This window comes from Petromyzon marinus, chromosome 10 (assembly GCF_048934315.1).
Source record: "Petromyzon marinus isolate PM22_M1 ecotype Great Lakes invasive population chromosome 10, UKy_Petmar_22M1.pri1.0, whole genome shotgun sequence".
In the NCBI taxonomy this organism is placed as follows: Eukaryota; Metazoa; Chordata; class Hyperoartia; order Petromyzontiformes; family Petromyzontidae; genus Petromyzon; species Petromyzon marinus.
Genome location: NC_133676.1, coordinates 1,805,710 through 1,828,853, shown reverse-complemented (window position 1 = coordinate 1,828,853; position 23,144 = coordinate 1,805,710). Strand labels below are relative to the sequence as shown.

The window sequence follows — 23,144 nt, the reverse complement described above, 5'->3', positions numbered from 1 at the left end:
TCTTCACACTGGTGTATTGGATGATTTGATCAACACCTCCCATGAAATTGAACATCTCATTTGCAAGGATTGTCCAGGGTATCAACTCACATATAATGACATGTATATACATATGTAATGACTGACTTCCATGACACGTCGTGTAGAGGCTACTCTTCTTTATTTCGCGTACGGGCACATCACAGGCCAACGTTATCTTCTTCCTCTCCAAGTACACACCTAGATATTAACGTTCTACAGACTACACACGCGGTTGATCACACGGCGGGTTCCGCCCGTCCGCTCCCGGTCTCACCGCTGGCTGACGGCGTGCCAGGGAGGGCGGTGGAACTCCGCAGGAGATCCGCCACGTGGCTAAACGATGGAGAGCGATGACGGCGAGCAGCGACGCAGTCCGGACCCAAGACTCCACACACCGACCTCGAGTCCTCCGCTTATATTGCCCCAGGCGCGGCTAGGCTCCGCCTCCAGCCACGCCCTGTCGTGGAACTTTCTAGCTGGTTCTCGGAGTTTCTCGGCCAGCCCCGCCCTTCACCTTTGGCCCAGATACCTCTCCCTTTTGGGGATTGGATCATGTTTATAGTGTGCCTGTACCCGTGCTTCCCTTTTCCAACCAGTAGATGTCACTATATAATTACACGTATACAAAGATCCCCCCCCTTTCGCGTTTGTTGACTGTTGGGGCAAGTGCTGTCGCGAGCACCAATGAAGGCCGGCACGGTGCACGAGCGGGTGGGTGGCCACCACCATGCCCGGCTGCCTTAGTCTCCCGAGTGTCGATGTTTAGACACCACACCAGGTACTCATTGGAGGGTGAGTTGACCTCGGGGAGGCCTTGGACCGGTTCAGATAATCGTCACTGGATATTGGCCGTGAGCGAGAATCGAATTCGGATCACTCGGTTTGTAGCACAGTGCGTTAACCACTGTACAACTGCCACAAGCATGCACATATACACTCGCACACATATATCACAAACACGTCATGACACTTATAGAAACATATCTATAATTTCGCAGTTTGCATGTATACCATGAATATCTCACCCACATAAATAGAGTTAAACGGTGCACACTGCCGGTGCATACAAAATGTACCCAGCTCTTTCAGACGTTGACTGTGCGTTTTTATGAGGTGTTTCTTATAGTTGAGACTGGCGGCATGTATTAGTGCGTCTGGGAGACCGTTCGAAAGGGAAGCAGCGGTGTCTGAGCGAGAGAGCCTGTGTGGGTTTTTACTCTCGGGGTGATTAAATCTTATCTTGCTGAAATCTGCTGTGTCTATACAATAGTGCTTGTATGCTGAATTTGTTTAAACAGAAGAACCACGAATTTCAAGCTCAAAAATCGTCTCTTTCACCACAGGTGTGTGAGAAGTGCAAGGGGGTGAAGGAGGCCAATATGCCTGCGTTCTGCGACTGTGCCGGTGATTTCCAGCTCGCCCACCCTGCCCAGGTCCTATGCCTTTCCACACACAAGACCCATGATGTTCCCCCATGTACACTCCGCCCTCATCATCCATCTTGCACTCCCTTACATTCATCACAAGAGCAGTCTGCAGTTATCTAGAGACGTGGTGTGAACAGACTCTTATGGGAGCCCCGATGTGGTCAGCGTGAAATGTCTGTGTTATAAATGGCAATCCGTTTCCCCAAATGCGTGGGGACATGAGGTCGTCCAGCCAGGCAGAGGTCGCACGCCGGGCAGCGTATACTCTCTGCTGCTACTGCTCCATTATTAGCTTCTCAATGCAACATTGATGTTTTTTTTATGAAATACCTTATATGTGTATATGCTGGTGTAGAGGGCAACAAAATGATTAGGTGGACAAACCTGGCAGGAGCGGGTGGGGCAATGGGCAGACTGGGCGGGGCAGTGCAAATCGAAATCGTGATGTCATAGCGGCCAAATATTCCACCATGCGTCGCTACCAGCGTTCTATCCTCCACCAGACTCCACAGTTTCTGCACAGGAGAGATACGACCTCCGCAATCTGCCCCAACATTCTCCCACCATCTGGCTTTAGGTCTTCCCTTTGGTCACTAGATTCTGACATCCATCATACCTCCATAGAGGCTAGTCATTGGCTTAATAACCTCGATATGTGCAGAAATGTAAATATCACCTTGCCAAACGAAAGAAGATCGGCATCATGGGGACCACTCCAATGTCTATCTCTGCAATCGGCCTTTCCCTCCAAGAGGGGTGGAGAGTGATTGTCACGTCACATTCGTAAAGGCAGTTTTTGACAGAAAATCAACGTGCTCTAGGTTACACATGACTGCAGGAGAGACGTGAAGAAGTACCAGCAGGGGATCGGGTCATGCTTTGTGTTTGTGGTTATTTGGAGAGCGATGCTGTCTTCAAAGCTTGTCTCCAGAAATCATGTCTCAAGCCACTGTTCCTTAAAAATATGAGTTAAATAATTAACCTGCACAATCATTTGCAAATCCATTGTCTTGTGTGCATCCTATCACTTTTGTTTTGACATTGCACATTGCATTGGCTTGTGTTGTGTCTCTAGGAGTTTGTGGAGCAGTTGAAAGTGTTCAGAAACATTGCGAGACACTATGCGATGCCGTTCCTGCTGGAGACGGTGAACTGGATATTGCAGGGCAGCTCGGGCGAATAGAACATAACCACAACCCTGGTGGTGGCGCTGCATGGCAGAGAACACGAGCTGGATTCGGAACTGCGACGAGGTGTAATAGGCAATCAAGACGGACATCAGGATGTCGTCGTGGCTAAAGCTGTTTGATGCCACCACTCCTCGCCAGCGTGCTCTACTCTCAGTAGACATGCGACCGGTCACAACGGTATCACACCAGTCTCCCACGATCTGCTCTTAAGTCTTCCCCTTGGTTACTAGACTCTGGCAGACCATTCCAAAGCCGTCTTGGTAATCGGCCCTCCCCCCATCCTGCACACACATGTCCCACCCAGCTGCAGTGCAGCTGTTTTTGCCGATCCTATTTTATAACGGGCATGAGGAAGCCGGGAGGTTGTATTAGATGCTCCACGAAAACATTTTCCTCCACAGTCATCTGCTGACATGACTGAGATCTCAGATTTTGCTGTTGGGGAACAGTATTCCATACACACACTTCGTTTGCTTCACAGTGGACGTTCAAGATCCAATGCCATTCGAAAAATAATAGTTGGTCATGTGTCGACTTCACACCCGCAATTTTATTGATAACTAAGCAATTATTAAATTGGGGAAAATATACCCAACAACATCGCCTACTGGCAGACGAATGCCCATTTGTAGGCCAGTGCTGTGTACACCTTATGCTGTGTCGGGAGATAGTGCCACTGCTGGTCTTCTTGGCTAGGCTGCAGCAGAGCATTAAAATGGTTGAGATGAGATGCGGTAAGGATCTTTGAGTTGCTGAGAAAAGTAAACAAGCACCCTACACATGCCATGTTTTGTCCACAGGCACCTGCTGGCTGGTGTTAAGTGAGAAGCATTGATTGAAATCCAACAGTCATTCTGTGGTGTCTTTCAAGGCTTTTGCCTATGTGGTGTTCTGCTCACAGTGCAGCTACACAGTGCTTTACGTGTCCCAGTTGTCTTTACATTAGAATTGGGATCGGCTGTGGTTTCATTAGCAATGTTATAAAATATATATTTTATATTTCACCAAATAGTAAGTTGTGGAAAAGAATACACGTGACCAAGAAATAAAGTGTTTACCTCTTAGAATTGAATTACAACAGTGCAAAAGGTAGAAGTACAGCCCTGTAATTGCATGGTACTCGTGGCGAAAGGGCATCCACTGGAGTGAATTATAGAGGTTATTTAGTCGCCTCTTCCACGTTGACAAGCCGTTGGAAGAGGTGTGCCTACCCACTCTACCCCACCACATGTGCTCTACTGATTGACTGCGCTGTACCCATTTGTCTGCTGGGTGGACGGAGGTGGTGGAGAGGGATTTGAGAAACTTGCCACCATCGTTTCAACTGTAGGATGGAACTGAACCGGCAACCGCTGGGAATGATGTTGAGTGCTAACCATCGATTACAAAAGGGCGAGTGTGTCTAGGCCTTTAGATACTGAGCTGGTTGGTCGGTTGACTCGGCTTATAATCCCTCCAGGTTCGATAAAATAAGGATCAATTTGTGGAGAAGTCATCGGTGGATGTCCTATCGACTTGCTTCCACCATACGGATATGGAGGAGGTTCCGTTACTGTGTCAAAGTTGTAAACAGATGGGCACCGTCTCGATGCTAATTTGAGCATGAAATTACCTTGAGATACCAAGCTGCTAATAAAGTTGCCTGCGAAAAGTATCTGGAAACATGGAAATGTTTTATTTTCATTGTTAATAAAATAAAATACATGCAACAAACTTTGAGAACGGGCTTTTTTTTCTTGGAATTAATTTTGTGCAGCTAGAAAGACCCTGGCCAGGTGGCTCAGTGGCACAGCGAGTGGCTCATAGTCGGAAGTTTGTGAGTTCAGTATCCTGGTTTGTGGTTGATAAAATGAGTACTAATTTTTGTATATGCCAACAGTGGTTGTCTGGCAGACTGTCTCCACCATAGGAATGTGGACTTATCCACCACTGACTCAGGGCTGTAAACAGATGGGTACCAATGCCTCAATGCTCATTTGAGCAGAGAGTCGCTCTGGCTTTGAGAGGGCCACGCAGCCAAGGCATCGTTAAGACTTCAGGTAGACATGGTGATCCCGTGGCCTCGTGCCCTTGCGACATCGCAGACAGTGTCTAGGAATCCCTTCGGCCCTCCTGAGCGCATGAAATCTCCAAGCTGCGGCAACCATCTCCACCTGTTCAGCACACGCCGCGGGGCACCCAAACGACTCGGTTAATGCTTTGTATGAGAGACAAAAAAATATCCCCCGTATAGCCTTAACAGACTGTTGGGGAAAGTGCTGTTCGCGAGCACTTTGTAAAAGCTGGAACGGTACACAAGGGGGTGGGTGGCTCGGATCCATACCTCCGATTAGCACGATTAGCTATGTATGGTGCGAAAGAAGTTCTACAACATACATACGCCCGACCAGCTTTGTCTCACCAGTGGCGATGTTGACACACCGTACCAGGTACGCATTTGAGGCTGAGTCGACCTAGGAGAGGCCCTGGACCGGTTCAGATAATTGTCAATGGTTGTGGCTGTGAGCGGGAATCGAACTCTGGTCACCGGGTTCGTAGTACAGCACGCTAACCATAACCGCTCCCCACTGATATGACACAGGCGTATGCGACCATACTCACTGGTATGACTTGCTCTCGCATGCTCTGTTGCTCCAGTGATGCCAGCTCCTCTGGAGACAGAAGGAGAAGCCTCAATCCTCCCAGGACTCCTTGCGCAACCTTGCTCACCGGCTCTCCTAACACAGCCTGAAGCATGCAGCACAGACAAACCACCCACCATATCAGGTGGATAAATACACGTAAATCTCGTTTCTATGTGGAAAAAAGACCAGCTTTGATTTCTGTTCTCGTTTTTATTATGCATATTTATCTAGGATAACTTTCCTGAGTTTCAAAACTTTTAGATTATTTTTTGCAGTAGTGAGTGACAATTGCTATAATACTAATAAATTTGTGCATTTGGTATTCCCACCATTGTTATACTGCAAGGCTATCACAAAAGTTTTTTTGTTTTACAGATATAGTCTGCAGTCGTTTAAAAGGGGTGATCTATGTGTAATTCGAATTGAGTCATTTATGGATACTCTTTTGAATATGGTAGATATAGACCATGATTAAACTACTTGAGACAAAGTGAAACAGCTCCTTTGTGAAAGCCCTACACTATTAGAATGGCACAAATACCAGATTATTATTTTACTCTTGATTTGAAGCTTTCATGACTGCAGTAATTCATACTCTTTGGTTCTTTCGGTAAAGTCACGTAGATAGAAAAAATAACTCGTAGATCAGGACGTTTCGATAGCAACACAAGCCACCATCTTAAGGTGAAACAATACAGCAGGCGGACTTCTGAGGAGGAAATGTAGCGAGAGAGCTACTGCAACCAAAGGCTGTATACGTTTGTGGTGGGTACAACCCAAGGGGGTAAGTGGGTGGGACTAGGGATGGAATTTGCAAGTGAATGTAATCGCAGGGAGGGTCGGGGTGGGTGACCTCAGCTAATCCGAGGAGGGGGGAGGGGGGGCTGCCGCAACGGTCGAGAGGGTGGGGGTGAAATTTACAGAGGAAAAAAGCAATCTGTGGAAGGACGTTGATCAACCAGGTATACTGTTGACTGTTGTATTGGCCGACTCTCTGAGTTGCATTACATTTCTAAGTTTGCTATCTTTTTTCTATCACCTTTTTCCCTCTGTAAATTTCACCCCGACCCTCCCCCTCCTCGGATTCGCCGAGCTCATCCACCCCTACCCTCTCTGCGATTACATTCACTTGCAAATTCCATCCCTAGTCCCGCCCACTTACCCCCTTGGGTTGTACCCACCACAAACGTATACAGCCTTTGGTTGCAGTAGCTCTCTCGCTGCATTCCTCCTCAGCAGTCTGCCTGCTGTATTGTTTCACCTGAAGACGGTGGCTTGTGTTGCTATCAAAACGTCGTGATTTATTAGTTATTTTTTCTGTCTACGTGACTTTAGCGAAAGAACCAAAGAGTATGAGTATTATGTTAATGTGTATGCATGACTGCGCTCATAGAATAATAGATGCCTTGTAGATGTAAATGCAGGGATACTCACAGAGTTGACATTTGCCCATTGCGTAACCGCCGTGATCAGATCGGCCTCGTCGATATCCAACTCATCGCTTTGGAGCAAAACCGAGAGGGCATGGTCGGACAGCTCCCAAAACCCTGGTGTCCGAACCACATCCTGCAACCATCGGACGAGGTTGTATTATTATTTTGATTACTATGCCTATTTAACCAGGACATCCTCGCTGGTTCTCAAGCCTTTCTTTCAGAAGGGTCCTGCCAAGTTTTTTTCAGGAGGGGGTGGCGATGTTCTGTGTGTAATCCCAATTAAGTAATTTACAGGTAATGTTGGGATTGGGATATTTGGCCAATGCCAGGTGTCGTGTGGTTTATATTGGCGATGGTGATGGTAGGGAACTGGAAAAATCTGAAGGAAACCCATGCAGAACAAGGAGAATATAAACTGAACACAAGAAGGTGGCCAAGTTTAAAATCTAACCCAGGCCCATCTTGTTTGAAGCACAAGCATTGCAACTACCCAACCTGCTGCCCGAATTTATGGCTCAGTAGATGAGTTTTGAGGACTGAGAAATATTAACTATTCCTGTGGAACATTCAATGAAGCTATTAAGATTGGTGGAAGCAATGCAAACCCAGAGCTCTCATTGGTCAACCTCTTTTCCCCGAATCCAGCCGGCCCTCCGGTTCCACAGTAGAGGGTCAATATAATAAGTACAAATTTGTGGGGAAATCAAGGGGTTCTCTGATGGATAGATATTCCCTGACAAGAATGTGAAATTTCCACCACTGGCTCAACTGAAAACAGGAAAGGAGTACCACCTCAGTGCTTATTTTGGCAGGAAATCACATCTGACTTTTAACTCACTCTTATTTTCAATTTTTCCATGACTGTAGCCATGGATTGAGGAATCTGCAGTTATTTCCATTATCTATGTATTCTTGTAGAATGTATGAATTGAATGACACTTGCTATGAAGGAAGTATCTGCATAGCAAGGCAGTGTCTCATTCTGTTAACGTGTTTAGGGTCTGTGTGAAGTGCCGGACCCTGATCGTACATTCATCCTGTTTAAAACCAGGGGATATCACTTGTGTGTAACAATGTCTGTGCTTTACCTTGCGTCTAAGGGGAGATTCACAGTAATACTGATGTAATGATATAGTGACATGTTTATATAAGTGTCATGACGTGTTTGTGATGTATGTGTGAGAGTGTATATGTGCATGCTTGTGGCAGTTGTACAGTGGCTAACGCACTGTGCTACAAACCGAGTGATCCGAGTTCGATTCTCGCTCACGGCCAATATCCAGTGACGATTATCTGAACCGGTCCAAGGCCTCCCCGAGGTCAACTCACCCTCCAATGAGTACCTGGTGTGGTGTCTAAACATCGACACTCGGGAGACTAAGGCAGCCGGGCATGGTGGTGGCCACCCACCCGCTCGTGCACCGTGCCGGGCTTCATTGGTGCTCGCGACAGCACTTGCCCCAACAGTCAACAAACGTGAAAGGGGGGGGATCTTTGTATACGTGTAATTATATAGTGACATCTACTGGTTGGAAAAGGGAAGCACGGGTACAGGCACACTATAAACATGATCCAATCCCCAAAAGGGAGAGGTATCTGGGCCAAAGGTGAAGGGCAGGGCTGGCCGAGAAACTCCAAGAACCAGCTAGAAAGTTCCACGAGAGGGTGTGGCTGGAGGCGGAGCCTAGCTGCGCCTGGGGCAATATAAGCGGAGGACTCGGGGTCGGTGTGTGGAGTCTTGGGTCCGGACTGCGTCGTTTAGCCACGTGGCGGATCTCCTGCGGAGTTCCACCGCCCTCCCTGGCACGCCGTCAGCCAGCGGCGAGACCGGGAGCGGACGGGCGGAATCCGACGTGTGATCAACCGTGTGTGTAGTCTGTAGAACGTTAATATCTAAGTGTGTACTTGGAGAGGAAGAAGATAACGTTGGCCTGTGCTGTGCCCGTACGTGAAATAAAGAAGAGTACTCTCTTCATGACGTGTCGCGGAAGTCGCTCATTACACTATCTTTCTAACTAAAAAGAAAACATTCGGAGGTCGCAGGGTGGCCCATGTGTGTCACTGTTGTCTCTGCACGCCTCACCCGCACGTGTTTCTCTATGAAGTGCACGCTGCTGTCTCTCAGCTCCTTCTGTCCGTACACAACGCTCGCCTGCAACACACAACCCACATCGCCACTCAACCATATTGTATGTGTGCCTTTTAAAGATACAGTAATCCCTTGCCAACCACGAATTTACCAACCGCGAGATTTGAGTATACGTGGATGTACTTCTGTATACCTATACTCTTTGGTTCTTTCGGTAAAGTCACGTAGGTATAAAATAAATCATGGTCGTCCTCAGGCAGAAAAAATATAATCCAGCAGTGGAACTGCTGAACTAGCGAGAGAGCAGCTACAACAAGGTTATATATGTGGCGATGGGCAAGCAAGTGGGGTCTGAGCTGTGTTCCTGTTTACCAACCACGAGCATCTCGGTTTCAGTGATAGGCGAATCACAAGTCGTGCCGAGTCGTGAAATAAAAATTGGCGCTACCGTGATGTTGTCTCACAGACTCCCACGAGGAGGCACCTCTGGGTCTGTAGCTATCCAATTATTTTCTCCACGTTGCTACCTCCACAAATGGTCAGATTCACGCTTCGTCTCACAAAATAACTGTATATTTTATTCTTTGGTTCTTTCGGTGAAAGCCATGTAGAAAGAAAATAAATTAAATAATAAAAGCAATCGTCATCAGGTAGAACTAAATTTGAGAGCTAAAACACAGACACGGAGACAGACACACAAGCAGACAACACAGAGACACATAGAGACACAACATAGACACACAGAGACCCAATGCCTCTGTGTCATGGCCTTAAATAGAGAGAGAGGTGGGTGGGGCAGAGAGAGAGGTGGGTCTGCTGGAGCAGAGAAATTAGCATACCCAGCAAGACTGGGTATGCTAATTTCTACTTCAACTCTACTCCTAAACTAAAAACATGCACCTATATCACTTTTCACAATACAAAAGAATAATAAAGAATGTAAATATTGAAATGCTTGAATATTCATTAATAAATACAAAACTATTTACCTTTTTTCAGGCAATTCAACAGATCTTCATATTTGAATGACTGGAAAGGTGTAGTGGAAGCATTTGTTGCACTGTAGGGACATCGTGACACTGTTGCGGATGGATGACGCAGCCTCCCGGGTGCTTCTCGTTTGATCTCATGGCGTGTGCCGTGTGACTTTTCGTGAATACATTCTATTTCCTTAATCAAAAGTATCCATAATCTGTCAATTGCGTTTACGTGAAATTTCGTAAACCAAACATTCAGAAATCGAAGGATATCTGTATCATTCTTTCTTTGGAGTATATGTTAAATTCATCCCCATGTAACCTCATTTTCTCACTGTGGCAGTGAGAGACCGGTAGTTAGGTTTGGGCACCTGCTATTTACAACTGTTCGGCGAATCCCAATGTTTTAGCCCCTCATCCCAATCTGTGTAAGTCCTGATTGTTTATTCGTTGGAAAGAGGATGGCTTTAGGTCTGGGCACATCTGCTATTCACAACTATGTGGCGACTTCGCGTCTGGTAAGTTAAACTTCGGCTAACCTTCCGCGTTATTCATCACGGAATGGAGTAACCGTTCGGCCCGGTTTTGGAACGAGGATAGGTCAAACGTTCAGTAATTCTGGGAGGTTGAGGCCAAAATTCCTATTTAAATTCCACCTCAGAGCAACATATTTTTTCTCTTGCAAGTTCTGAGTACACTGCTTGTAAACTAAGACTCTGCGTGGTTTTTGCAAAAGGCATAGCTCCAGAGCATACATTGCTCCAGAAGCAAACTAAGTCTTTTTCCACCAAGCGGGCTCTATGCAGCATTGTTTAAAATTTTACAAAATCTTTGCACCAGGCAATCTTCAAGTGTGCTGCTCACAAAATAAGACTGTCGAGCTACTGTAGAAGGCAAAGCTCGCGAATAGGACTGCTCATAAGTAACCTTTGATTTATGTAATACGAGTTTATACAACTCATCGTGTAACATGTGCTTTTACGCACGCTTTGAGCCGAATGCTCCCTCCACTAAGCATATGTGGTTGTTAACACTTGAGCCCCTTCCCAAGGTGACTCGACACATGGCCTACAAATGGGCCTTAGTCTGCCCGTATAGGCGAAGAATGCTACGTGCAAATCCAATTGAGTCATTGATGGGTAATATTTCAAATTTGGAAAATTCGGACCATGGCACCAGGACAGAATGGTCTACTCTTGCAAATGACGTTAGGGGATCTTTACAGTGAGGGAAAAAAGTATTTGATCCCCTGCTGATTTTGTACGTTTGCCCACTGACAAAGAAATGATCAGTCTATAGTTTTAATGGTAGGTTTGTTTGAACAGTGAGAGACAATAACAAAATCCAGAAAAACGCATGTCAAAAATGTTATAAATTGATTTGCATTTTAATGAGGGAAATAAGTATTTGACCCCTCTGCAAAACATGACTTAGTACTTGGTGGCAAAACCCTTATTGGCAATCACAGAGGTCAGACGTTTCTTGTAGTTGGCCACCAGGTTTGAACACATCTCAGGAGGGATTTTGTCCCACTCCTCTTTGCAGGTTTTCTCTAAGTCATTAAGGTTTTGAGGCTGACGTTTGGCAACTCAACCCTTCAGCTCCCTCCACAGACTTTCTATGGGATTAAGGTCTGGAGACTGGCTAGGCCACTCCAGGACCTAATATGTTTCTTCTTGAGCCACTCCTTTGTTGCCTTGGCCGTGTGTTTTGGGTCATTGTCATGCTGGAAAACCCATCCACGACCCATTTTCAATGCCCTGGCTGAGGGAAGGATGTTCTCACCCAAGAATTGACGGTACATGGCCACGTCCATCGTCCCTTTGATGCGGTTTAGTTGTCCTGTCCCCTGAGCAGCAAAACACCCCCAAAGCATAATGTTTCCACCTCCATGTTTGACGGTGGTGATGGTGTTCTTGGGGTCATAGGCAGCATTCCTCCTCCTCCAAACACGGCGAGTTGAGTTGATGCCAAAGAGCTCCATTTTGGTCTCATCTGACCACAACACTTTCACCCAGTTGTCCTCTGAATCATTCAGATGTTCATTGGCAAACTTCAGACGGGCATGTATATGTGCTTTCTTGAGCAGGGGGACCTTGCGGGCGCTGCAGGATTTCAGTCCTTCACGGCGTAGTGTGTTACCAATTGTTTTCTTGGTGACTGTGGTCCCAGCTGCCTTGAGATCATTGACAAGATCCTCCCGTGTAGTTTTGGGCTGATTCCTCACCGTTCTCATGATCATTGCAACTCCACGAGGTGATATCTTGTATGGAGCCCCAGGCCGAGGGAGATTGACAGTTCTTTTGTGTTTCTTCCATTTGCGAATAATCGCACCAACTGTTGTCACCTTCTTACCAAGCTGCTTGGCAATGGTCTTGTAGCCCATTCCAGCCTTTTGTAGGTCTACAATCTTGTCCCTGACATCCTTGGAGAGCTCTTTGGTCTTGGCCATGGTGGAGAGTTTGGAATGATTGATTGATGGCTTCTGTGGACAGGTGTCTTTTATACGTGTGTAGTACCGTGAATTCACTCGGACGACAACCGTCTTCTTCCACCATCACTTGTATTCCATCGTTCCGTACACACAGTAATTCTCCTCTTCGCGCTCCGCCAACTCCGACACTCCGATTCACCTCAGCACCGTCCGCGCATCCTCTTCCACACACAGTGGTTCTTCCTCTATCTCCTCACACCCAGTGTCTCCGCTATCTCTTCACACGTAGTGACTTCCTCTATCTCCGCACACTCAGTGATCTGTCTGTCTATTCACACACAGTGACTCGATCTATCTCCGCACACACAGTGACTCTATCTGTAACTCTCCCCGTACCTATCTCCTCCGTAACTACCTCTCCGCTAACGCTAACTCTCCCTATCGCTATTTACTGTCCTTTGGGTTCGGCTCTCAATCTATTCTTCCCTAACATTGCCAGCTGTCCTCTTCGTATCTCTCCACCTCTCGCCAACAACTGCCCAACAACAACTCCAACTCCCCGTTCAAATCACCTAGCGTTTAATCCCCTTTCCAATTAGCCTTAATTAATTGCCACGTGGCTCGCTGGCATTTTCCCGCCAGCTCGCACCTGTCCAACGGTCAGAATTCGAGACGCCGCCACTTAACGCTAACAGCCTCTCGACCAATCAGAGCCCTCGTGTCACGACTCCTTTAATTACTTCGGGTTGTTTACGCCACCCGTGACTCGACTACCTGTTCGACCTCATGTGACCCACTCTCCTTGTATGTCTGTATGTACTGTATGTGGCCAATTCCTATGCATATTGTTTACTCCACTACACAGGTAACAAGCTGAGATTAGGAGCACTCCCTTTAAGAGCATGCCCCTAATCTCAGCTCGTTACCTGTGTAGTGGAGTAGGAAGGTGCATAGTGCAAACAGTGATTGCATGGTAACAAAGACAGTACGGGTCATGTTGGGTCAGCCTGTAGCGAAGGCAAATACAGTACAGGTTATGTTAGGGCAATTAAGCTGGGGGAGCCAAGGACGGCTGTGATTGGTTGGTGTTAAGGCTGGAGTGGCGTCTTGAAGTCTGTCGAGGTAACAGGTGCAGAGGGCACGCGAAGCGCCATTGGGACGCGGGTTAATTAATTGGGGGTGTGATGAGAGCATGGATAAATTGGGGAGTCGGAAATTAGAGTGGGGATTTGGAGTTGGGAGCTGGACGAGGCAAGACGTGGAGACAGAGTTTGGGGACAGAGTTTGGAGACAGAGTTGGAGACGGAGTTTGGAAACAGAGTGTGGAGCGGAACTGAAGAAGAGAAGCAGCTAGCAGTAGAGAGAGCGTAACGATAGCGCAGCTGAAGAAGAGAAGTCGCTCGCAGTGGAGAGAGCGTAACGATAGCGGAGCTGAAGAAGAGAAGCAGCTAGCAGTAGAGAGAGCATAACGATAGCGCAGCTGAAGAAGAGAAGCAGCTAGCAGTAGAGAGAGCGTAACGATAGCGCAGCTGAAGAAGAGAAGCAGCTAGCAGTAGAGAGAGCGTAACGATAGCGGAGCTGAGGAAGTGACGTAGTTAGCAGTGGAGAGAGCATAGCGTCGGTGATAGCGGAGAGCAGAGACGAAGTAGCTCGCAGTGGAGAGAGCAAAGTGACGGTGATAGCGGAGAGCAGAGACGAAGTAGTTAGCAGTGGAGAGAGCATAGCGACGGTGATAGCGGAGAGCGGAGACGAAGAAGTTAGCGGTGGAGTAAGCGCAGTGATAGTGGGGAGTGGAGAGACCAAGGTGGCGAGTGAGTCGAGTGAAGCACAGCGAGCGAGCCGTGGCGACATGGAAACTGTGGAATATTGAGGACATGCGGAGAGTTGTAAATAAAGCGGTGTTCGAAGAAAGACAAAAGTTGTCCGAGTGAAATCGAACACTACACCAGTATAAAAGACACCTGGGAGCCAGAAATCTTTCTGATTGAGAGGGGGTCAAATACTTATTTCCCTCATTAAAATGCAAATCAATTTATACAATTTTTGACATGCGTTTTTCTGGATGTTTTTTGTTGTTATTCTGTCTCTCACTGTTCAAATAAACCTACCATTAAAATTATAGACTGATCATTTCTTTGTCAGTGGGCAAACGTACAAAATCAGCAGGGGATCAAATACTTTTCTCCCTCACTAACTTCCCCTATGAAGCAGATGGCGTGGAGCATTTTATACTCAACACTGCTGCAGTAGTACTCGGGGCGGCCTTTCCTAATTGAACTGCTAACCTCTGCGACAAGTGGCGAACGCACTACAACAAACTCCGGGATAAGAAGGCTCAGCTGATCGAGTCTCTCACCTTTCTGAAGAGATGCCGCGACTCTGGGGTAATACCAATCGCATTTACACTGACCTCTGCTGCTGTAACTTCTTCTTATGTGAAACGAATTCTTTTCAAAACTAGCTTAGCTCTTATCTCAGAAAAAAATCAGACTTATACGCACCGAACTAGATCAGTTAGACAAGACACTCTAGAAATCACACTTATCATTGACGGCAACAATGTCCACATCGGATTGGGAACATGTAGACAATATGACTGCCTCTTCAGCTGCTACTATGTCGACCAAATGTAAGGACAACCTGATTTCCAAATTTAACCTCCTCTTCAACAAAAGACCGGACCCACACACCAAAAAGTTAGACGTTAACAAAGTCGTAATTAATCGCAGTAACAGTTCTATTTCCGATGGTCTGAAATCCGTTTTAGCTGAAGGTCTAAACTTTGCAGTCACACCTAAACACATACCAGTTAATGATATAATTGCCCAAGTAGACGTTGCTCTCAGGGGCCTGGGTCACATCGCTGCAGACGTAGCAAGATCTGAAATCGCTGCAACCCTCAAAAACGCTAAGATGCCAGCTAGCAACCTCAGCAAAGATGAGCGTTTTGAATTATATAAATTAAAAAATAGGGATGATATTGTAGTCCTCTCAGCTGACAAGGGCAATGCTACTGTCATCATGGATAAAATAGAATACAACAAAATTAAAGAATTACTCGACGATGGTAGTTATACAAAAATAAAAAGAGATCCCACCAACAGCCTCGTCACACAAACCAACAAAATAATTTCTGATTCAACCGCATTAATTGATCAATCTAAACAGTTTTCGTTGAAACCTTCTGCTGCCAGGCCACCAAGATTATACGGCTTACCAAAAATACATAAAGTAGATACACCCCTTCGTCCCATCGTCTCTACTATCAACTCCCCCACCTACAAACTGGCTTGTTTTTTGTCTGAAATCCTACGTCCTTTCACTGGAAAAACCACCTCTGCGGTACAAAATTCTACTCACCTGGTATCGACAATCAAGGGTATTTCCCTGTCCCCAGACGACCTGCTTGTCAGTTTTGATGTAGTTTCCTTATTCACCAAGGTTCCTGTACCTGACACCATCGCAATCATTGAAGACTTGGTTCATCAAGGACTAAACACTGAGGTACCCCCCTGGTGAGACACTGTTTAACCAATACATACTTCACTTGGAATGGAACTTTCTACAAACAAACTGAGGGCACCCCAATGGGCTCCCCCCTATCTCCGGTTATAGCTAACATTTTCATGGAGAAATTTGAGACTGACGCCATCCAGACTGCCACTCTGCGCCCAACCTTATGGAAGAGGTACGTGGATGACACTTTTGTCATCTGGCCACATGGCCGGCCTGCTCTAGACCAATTATTCGACCACATCAATTCCATACACCCAGCCATCAGATTTACCATGGAAGTCGAAAAAGATGGCAAGCTACCTTTTTTGCATGTCCTAATTAAAAAGAGACCTGATGGTTCAATGAGCCACTCTGTCTACAGGAAAGCTACCCATACGGATGCTTATCTGAAACCGGATTCCCACCACCATCCATCACAGAATTCTTCTCTCATCAAGACTCTGTATCATAGAGCCCAATGCATATCCGACCAGGAACACATAGGCAGTGAACTCAAGCACGTACACCAAGCTCTTAAGGCTAATGGTTACTCCGACTATACAATCCGCAAAGCTATCACTCAAACCATGAAGGACCCTCTTGAGGAGCCTTTCAAAACCATCACTTTACCCTACATTGCGGGGATCACAAAAAAGATCTCCAAAATCTTGAATAAACACAAGATCCAGGTCCGTTTCAACACATTACATAAAATCCGTGATCTGGTTCCGTCTGTAAAAGATGTGATTCCGGACATACAATACCCTAGTGTCTACAAACTAAGTTGCCTCTGTGATAGTAGTTACATTGGAGAAACCAAACGCCATGCCTCGGACCGCATTTGTGAACACAAAGCAGACCTTAAACACGGTAGGACCAACACCTCGGCCATGGCAGATCATTGTTATAATTCAGTAGGCTCACATGACATTGACTTTTCCAAGACAGAGGTTATTTGTAAGCCATCTGGCTTCCATGAGAGATTCGTTCATGAGGCTATCCACATATACAAGCACAGAGACAATTTCAACCGAGAAGATGGATTCTGGCTTAGCGATCATTGGAAGGATTTGATAAACCATTTCGGGTCTTAATTGATTGTTCACGCTTACGGTGGCTTTCAGACAGCATACATTAAATTTTTCGTCTCCCCCCTCCTCTTTTCAGAACATAGATGGACTAGTCCTTCTAAATAAACTGCCAAATCGCTGCGCGTGGTGCTAACGTTTTTTTATAAATAAATAAATACACCGTTTAAAAATAAATAAATTTATGCAAACCGACACACCTGATGACGACCGTTTGTGTTATGGTCGAAACGTCGTGAGAATTTTTTTTATTGTTCTATATATATATTTTATTATTTATTGTTTCCCTTCAACGTGACTTTACCGAAAGAACTAAGCATATTAACGCACTACTGTTGGGTCATGGTGTAATGATTATATTTTAACCAATTCAGACAAAATCAAGGAAGTACTAAATCAGTCACAATTTACAAGAGTCATTGCATTTGAATTTCAATGTTAGAATGTTTCTGAAAGCATAACTTGTTAGAAGAAACATTAATCAAACAATGAATAATTATGATGAAAAAATGTATAGGCTTTATCCTTACTGGAAAGAATACAAGTGGTGTTAAGATGTTCAAACACCAAAGAGACACCGATCACAAGGCATCAAGTCTGCAATAACCAAACATCATTCTTGTGGTATAACACGCAAACAAACATGCTTTGATAATGTATGCATTGTCCATGAAACGGATTAGCCTACAACAAAATGGATCCAAAAATGAATCATCAAATACAACCTGTAGGGCCTCACACGCCATGCCAGAGTTGAGTTCAGAGAGCAGGTGACGCACACACAACTGGAGAGAGGGGAAGAGAGTGGAAGAGAGTAGTGGCTGTTAATTACACTTATTACACAGTTGTTAACTATGATTAGTGAATTTAGACCCATTAGGGTTTGTACGAATGGAGAGTGATGTTCATTTTAAATTAATAACCAATTATTTAAACTTTTATTCGGGCAACAGAAGTGGAATTGACAATCAAAAAATGTTTTGAGAATTGTTATCTAAATTCATAGCTGCAATTTTATTATTGTGCTCGTTTACTTGGGAAAGCCCGAGTCTCGGGACCCTTTTCCATGGGGATTCTGCCAAGTTTCCGCAGTAGGGGGCGAAGTTGCCATGTATAATCCCAATTGAATAATTTTCAGGTGCATTTTCGCCATTAGGATGTTTTGGTCAATACCAGCTGCATTGTATGTTTAAATTTATTTACCTTCGGCAAGAAATGGCAGAACTCAGATGCAACCCATGCAGAAGAGAGGACAAACTCCACACAGAAAGGTGCCTGAATTGGGAATTCAACTGAGGCCCTTCTTGCTGTGTGGTTCAAGCATCATCAGTGTGCCACCCTGCCACTCTCAGTATACTTTCTGATTGTGAGTTGGACACAAACTCTGCCATAGCTCCTCCTGGCTGTGTCTACTCAACCGTGAAAACGTCTCCTGTCTTACTGCCACAGCAAGCAAGATGCGTACCTGCCTCAAGTCTTCCACGCCAAACTCAATGGCGTATGTGAGCAGGTCCAGCACCTGCATCTCGCACACACCCCGTGTCTGTAAACCGACCGTACTGGCGTGCAGGCCAGACAGACTGTACTTGTCCTATTAAATCACTGATTAAACTTTTCTCAGCCACCATCAATTCAAAGATAAATTTGCTTTTAATAGTTAATAGCCTCAATAAAGCTCTTCTAGTTAATGAAAACACGTTTAAGAACCAAGAGCTGTTTATCAGTTTTATTTCATTTGAAATACATTTGAATATTGTTGACATTAATTGTACAGCACAATTCACGCAGATCGCATATCAACATGCTGTAAGAGGTGCGGGAAGTTTTGTGGTCCTATATTGGGATGTTTGGTGAACTTAAAAATATATATTTTATACAGGTAGGAGAAAACTAGAGTACCTGGAGAAAGCCCACCCATGTGAGGGAAGGTAACACTCAATACATGTACAGATAGACATTAACCCAATTGCTGTCCTGCCATAATTCCCTGGCAAGCCAAGAGATGACGACCTTGACACATACGTGGAGAGAGTGAGTTTCACAAACATGTGTGATCAACCAACCCTCGCTGACTCCACAGTGCTGCATTACAGGCGACGCGAGCAACAAGCCCAGGTTCCTCTAGATGTACAGGGTGGGCCATACGTAACTACCTGATTTGAAATGTATGCAGAAATAAAGTAGAAGTCTAGGAGTTTATGATGAAATGTTATACACCTCAGCAGCGTGCAATAGTTGAAATTTTTTTCAGAAACAAATTTTCAATTATTTCGACAGTGAGACTCGCAGATATTTAAAGACCCGAACGGCTCCAACTCTGTACTGTATTCGGGCATTAATTTCCTGATTCGGGAACAATGGTGGATGCAAAGCGTGTTGGCAAATATTGAACCAGTCGATCTCTGACTTTTATTGAGCAAGGGAGAGGGTCAATGAAAAAGGGAGAGTGATTGAAAATGCCGTTGAAAGAGCACGGATTTGCCAAAGCAATGCAGGCAGTCATTTACAAGATATTATTTTTCATACATAATTATCTCAAATATCCATGAATTTAATAATTATATATCATTGAGAGTTTGTGTTTTTATTTCATTTTTCAAAAGTCATAGGCAAAACAAATCAGGTAGTTACTTATGGTCCACCCTGTATTATTTATTATATTATGCCCGTGGAGTATTAAGAGTTACATTTTAATGTGCACTTTTATTGAGGGATTGTGTGTATGTCTTGGTGTGGTCTGAGACTTTTTGTTGTTGGTTTGCTGCCTTGCCCAAGCTTGCATTTAGTGTTTAAAAATCGGCAAGAATTTATGTACTTATGCAATTTGTACTTATATACTTTATCTTTATTTTTCGTGACTTAATCACCCTATTCCTACTTTGCACTCATATCGTTTTTTGTATTGTTTGGTGTTGTAACTTACGGACCCGCCCCGAGTGGACATGTGAAAAAAAAATTCAGAGCGCATCGGATTCCTCCAGTCTAAATAATTATTACGATTCTGCGATGTCAGTTTCAGCCGGCCGGCTCTGGATGTGTGCGTGTGCATGGACGTACGTTGGCAGCGCGGAGAGCCACGCGGTTCGTGTAGACAAACTCGAGGAACGCTGGGAAGGTCGCGCTGCAAACGTCCGGCAGCGCCAGGCAAAGCGCGGTACCGTCGCTCGCGGCGGCCGAGTGGCTAAGCATCGCCGCCAGGGCGTCCGACCGTGCGGCAAGAACGCAGCGGTGCGCGCGCACTTCCTGTCGCTCGCTCCCGATCACCAGCGTGATGTCACTGAGAGAGGGCAAGGGCACGGAGAGGTACGAGTAGCCAATGTAATGATCAAGGTCGAGAGGTGATCACGGACAATGCCACGGACGATGTCGCATCAACGCATGTGTCAGATCACACAGCTGTTGCACAGTTGACTATTTGCTTGTTTTTTATATTATATTTTTAACTAGCTTTACTACCCGGCTTCGCCCGAGACCTGGATTCTTGTCTAGGATTAATTTAATATTCCCTTATATTTCACTGAAAAGTCCTGCAAAAATTGATGCTTGCAAGAAAGAAAAAAGCTGAAACAAATTAATTTAACTATATCGGATGTTTTTCACTGAAGGAAATTTAACCTTAACCCACTTATAGGTAAAGTCACGTAGAATGATAATAAAATAATAAATTGATAAAATAAAATAACACAATAATATTCTCACGACGTTTCGGCCACAACACAAGCGGCCTTCATCAGGTGAAGGGGGCGAGACTGTCTGGTAGGACAGCGCTGGAGTGGACACTCCAGCGCTGTCCTACCAGCGCTGTCCTACCAGACAGTCTCGCCCCCTTCACCTGATGAAGGCCGCTTGTGTTGTGGTCGAAACGTCGTGAGAATATTATTGTGTTATTTTATTTTATCAATTTATTATTTTATTATCATTCTACGTGACTTTACCGAAAGAACCAAAGAAGATGAATCATTGCAGTCACGAAAGCTTTAAATCGAAATTTAACCCACTTATACTTAAGGTCGATTTAGGCAACTCGAGAAGGGAATGACGTGGCGAGCTGAAAATAGTCGCGTTCCCTTAGAAATTCCAGACAGCGTAAGCGGTGCAAATTTGATGACGTCAGAGCTCAGCGTTCGAGAGTTTTTGCTGCTTCACACAAACAGATGAATTTTCTGCTTTATATTTAAGAGCGAGCTGAAAATAGTCACGTTGACTTAGAAAATCAAGACAGCTCTGCAGCACTTTTGTGCGGGATACACGGCCTACGCGGAGGGTTTTGGGGGGGGGGGGATGCGTGACGTCAGCAGGCACACCGCGTAACGCTGCCGCATGCGGGTGACATCACAGATGTGACGTCAGCGCTCACTTGCCGTGCAAAATATTGCATGAATTATTGCGCCCCCCCAAAATACAACAGTCTATTTTTATACTTTTTGCATTGTGTACAGTTTGGAAGCTACCCACGTGCCAAATTTCAAGTTTGTTGCACGTCGGGAAGTATGCTAAACATTTCGAACAAACACACATTCACAAATTTCCCTTTTATATATATAGATTGCTACAGAGTTGTACTGTACTTGTGATTATTTTATTGCTAGTCATTTTGGAGACACAGGTCACTCTTGCAAATTAGGCTACGCTAGTCTCTTGAATTATTTCCTGTTAACATTTTAAATGTATACTTGCATCGGAACTCCAACGTCAGAAATTGAAATTTCCCACCCATCCGGCGTTTTGATTCCCCAGGCTCAGTTGTAGACTGTTGCATGCCACTCCGAACGCAAATGCCTCTTCCTCGTACAATCCACAAAGCTTTCATGAGCAATTTTATTCGTACTTCCCAAGTTATTTATCTAGTGCTTTCAAACTGCTAACATCCTGTACACACGCTTGCTTTCAGGGGCTGGAACCTTATGTTCTATCTGCATTGTTAAAGTCTCGCTCTGATCAACACAGCAGCAGATATATCACTGATGCAAAGGAGATTGAAATAATGAAATATTTCCCTTTGACTTGATCATTTGTCTTACCCGCTCTGCCTTTTATAATCACCCAGTGCATAAATTGAGCACCAGTTAAACATCACACATTGTCCCAGAAGAGAAACTTCGTGTCCAAATTAATATCTTACAGTTTAACACGTAGGCTTTCGCGACCAATATTATTCATAATAAAGGTTTTTGGGATAGATCGCGTTATTTATAAATGTGTATATCGGATTAATTGTTTATGTGGCAGATGCTATATTGGACAGACGGGACGTAACATCAGGATAAGACTAAAAGAACACCAAAGAAATATTAAATTATCTCAAACACAACTGTCGGCAGTGGCAGAACATGCTTATCAACAAGGACACTCAATTGATTTTGATAACGTTGAAGTGTTGTGTAAAACTAATTATTACTGGCAAAGACTAATTAGAGAATCCATTGAAATTGAGAGAAACAGAAATAACTTTAATCGTTCTGATAGCTATAGGCTTAGTGCAGCTTGGAAGCGTATTATTAAATAATACATATTACAATTCCTTATAGGGGAAACACATTAATTAACGGATTACTAATGTAGCATATAATCACAATAACACACATTACAACTAATTACTAATCTACAACTCATTACTAATCATAACCATTGACTGATTACCAATCGATTATATAATTACAATACCCCCCCTCCGCCTCAAATCACTGCACCTGAAATGAGTTAAATGATGACGTCACACTGCTGCTCTATTTAAGACCGGGAGCAAGTGAGGGCTTTACCATTCTGGCGAATTGCCCGATGATGCTGGATGTAATTACCAGCGAAACGTCGTATTCAAACTGTAAATGCTGTGGATTCACTCTTCAACACACTGGTGGGCTAAAGTAGTGAACTAATTGTATTTTGTCAACGTGACACTTTTTTTTGCTGATTGGCCGTGTCGGGTGGTGGAGGGTTACGACACATTTAGAAATAATGCGATCTAACCCAAAAACCTTTATTATGATTAATGTCTTATAGTTGAATCTCATTTGTCTTTCCACTACGACAGTATGTGGCCACGCTGCCACCTGTTCAGATTTGATCTGGACAGTCATCAGGGCTTGGCATATCAGAATCAGATTATTTATTTTGACTGCGGGAGTCCTATGAGCGATGAAGCTCTTTTTCACAGATGTCCAGTAGGGGCGGGTCAGCAATTTACGTATATAAGTACAAATCGGATATGTACATAAATTCCTGCCGATATTTCAACACTCAATGCAAATTTGAGCAAAGCAGCAAAACAACAAAAACAGTCCCAGACCACATCAAGACAACACACAGTCCCTCAATGAAATAGCACATTAAATTTGAATTATCGATACAATAGGAAAGACGTCC

General features: G+C 44.8%; 2 protein-coding genes across 3 annotated transcripts in view; one reads left to right on the top strand and one right to left on the bottom strand.

Moving 5' to 3' along the window:
* POLE (DNA polymerase epsilon, catalytic subunit) overlaps positions 1 to 4,351 on the top strand; it is an 84,553-nt gene extending 80,202 nt beyond the window's left edge. The window contains exons 49-50 of the mRNA XM_032951857.2: positions 1,365 to 1,454; positions 2,524 to 4,351. Of these exons, the coding sequence (XP_032807748.1) occupies positions 1,365 to 1,454; positions 2,524 to 2,631 (198 nt within the window). The 3' untranslated portion in view covers positions 2,632 to 4,351. The remainder of the gene's footprint in view (positions 1 to 1,364; positions 1,455 to 2,523) is intronic.
* The window catches only part of LOC116941134 (BTB/POZ domain-containing protein 19), a 28,868-nt gene continuing 10,016 nt past the window's right edge, over positions 4,293 to 23,144 (bottom strand). The window contains exons 2-8 of one of the 2 annotated variants that reach the window (XM_032951858.2): positions 19,839 to 20,058; positions 18,247 to 18,300; positions 17,507 to 17,566; positions 8,782 to 8,850; positions 6,697 to 6,828; positions 5,240 to 5,365; positions 4,293 to 4,791 (exon numbers count right to left, since the gene is read on the bottom strand). In XM_032951858.2, the coding sequence (XP_032807749.1) occupies positions 4,666 to 4,791; positions 5,240 to 5,365; positions 6,697 to 6,828; positions 8,782 to 8,850; positions 17,507 to 17,566; positions 18,247 to 18,300; positions 19,839 to 20,058 (787 nt within the window). In that variant the 3' untranslated portion in view covers positions 4,293 to 4,665. The remainder of the gene's footprint in view (positions 4,792 to 5,239; positions 5,366 to 6,696; positions 6,829 to 8,781; positions 8,851 to 17,506; positions 17,567 to 18,246; positions 18,301 to 19,838; positions 20,059 to 23,144) is intronic. The other variant, XM_032951859.2, reaches the window with a different exon arrangement.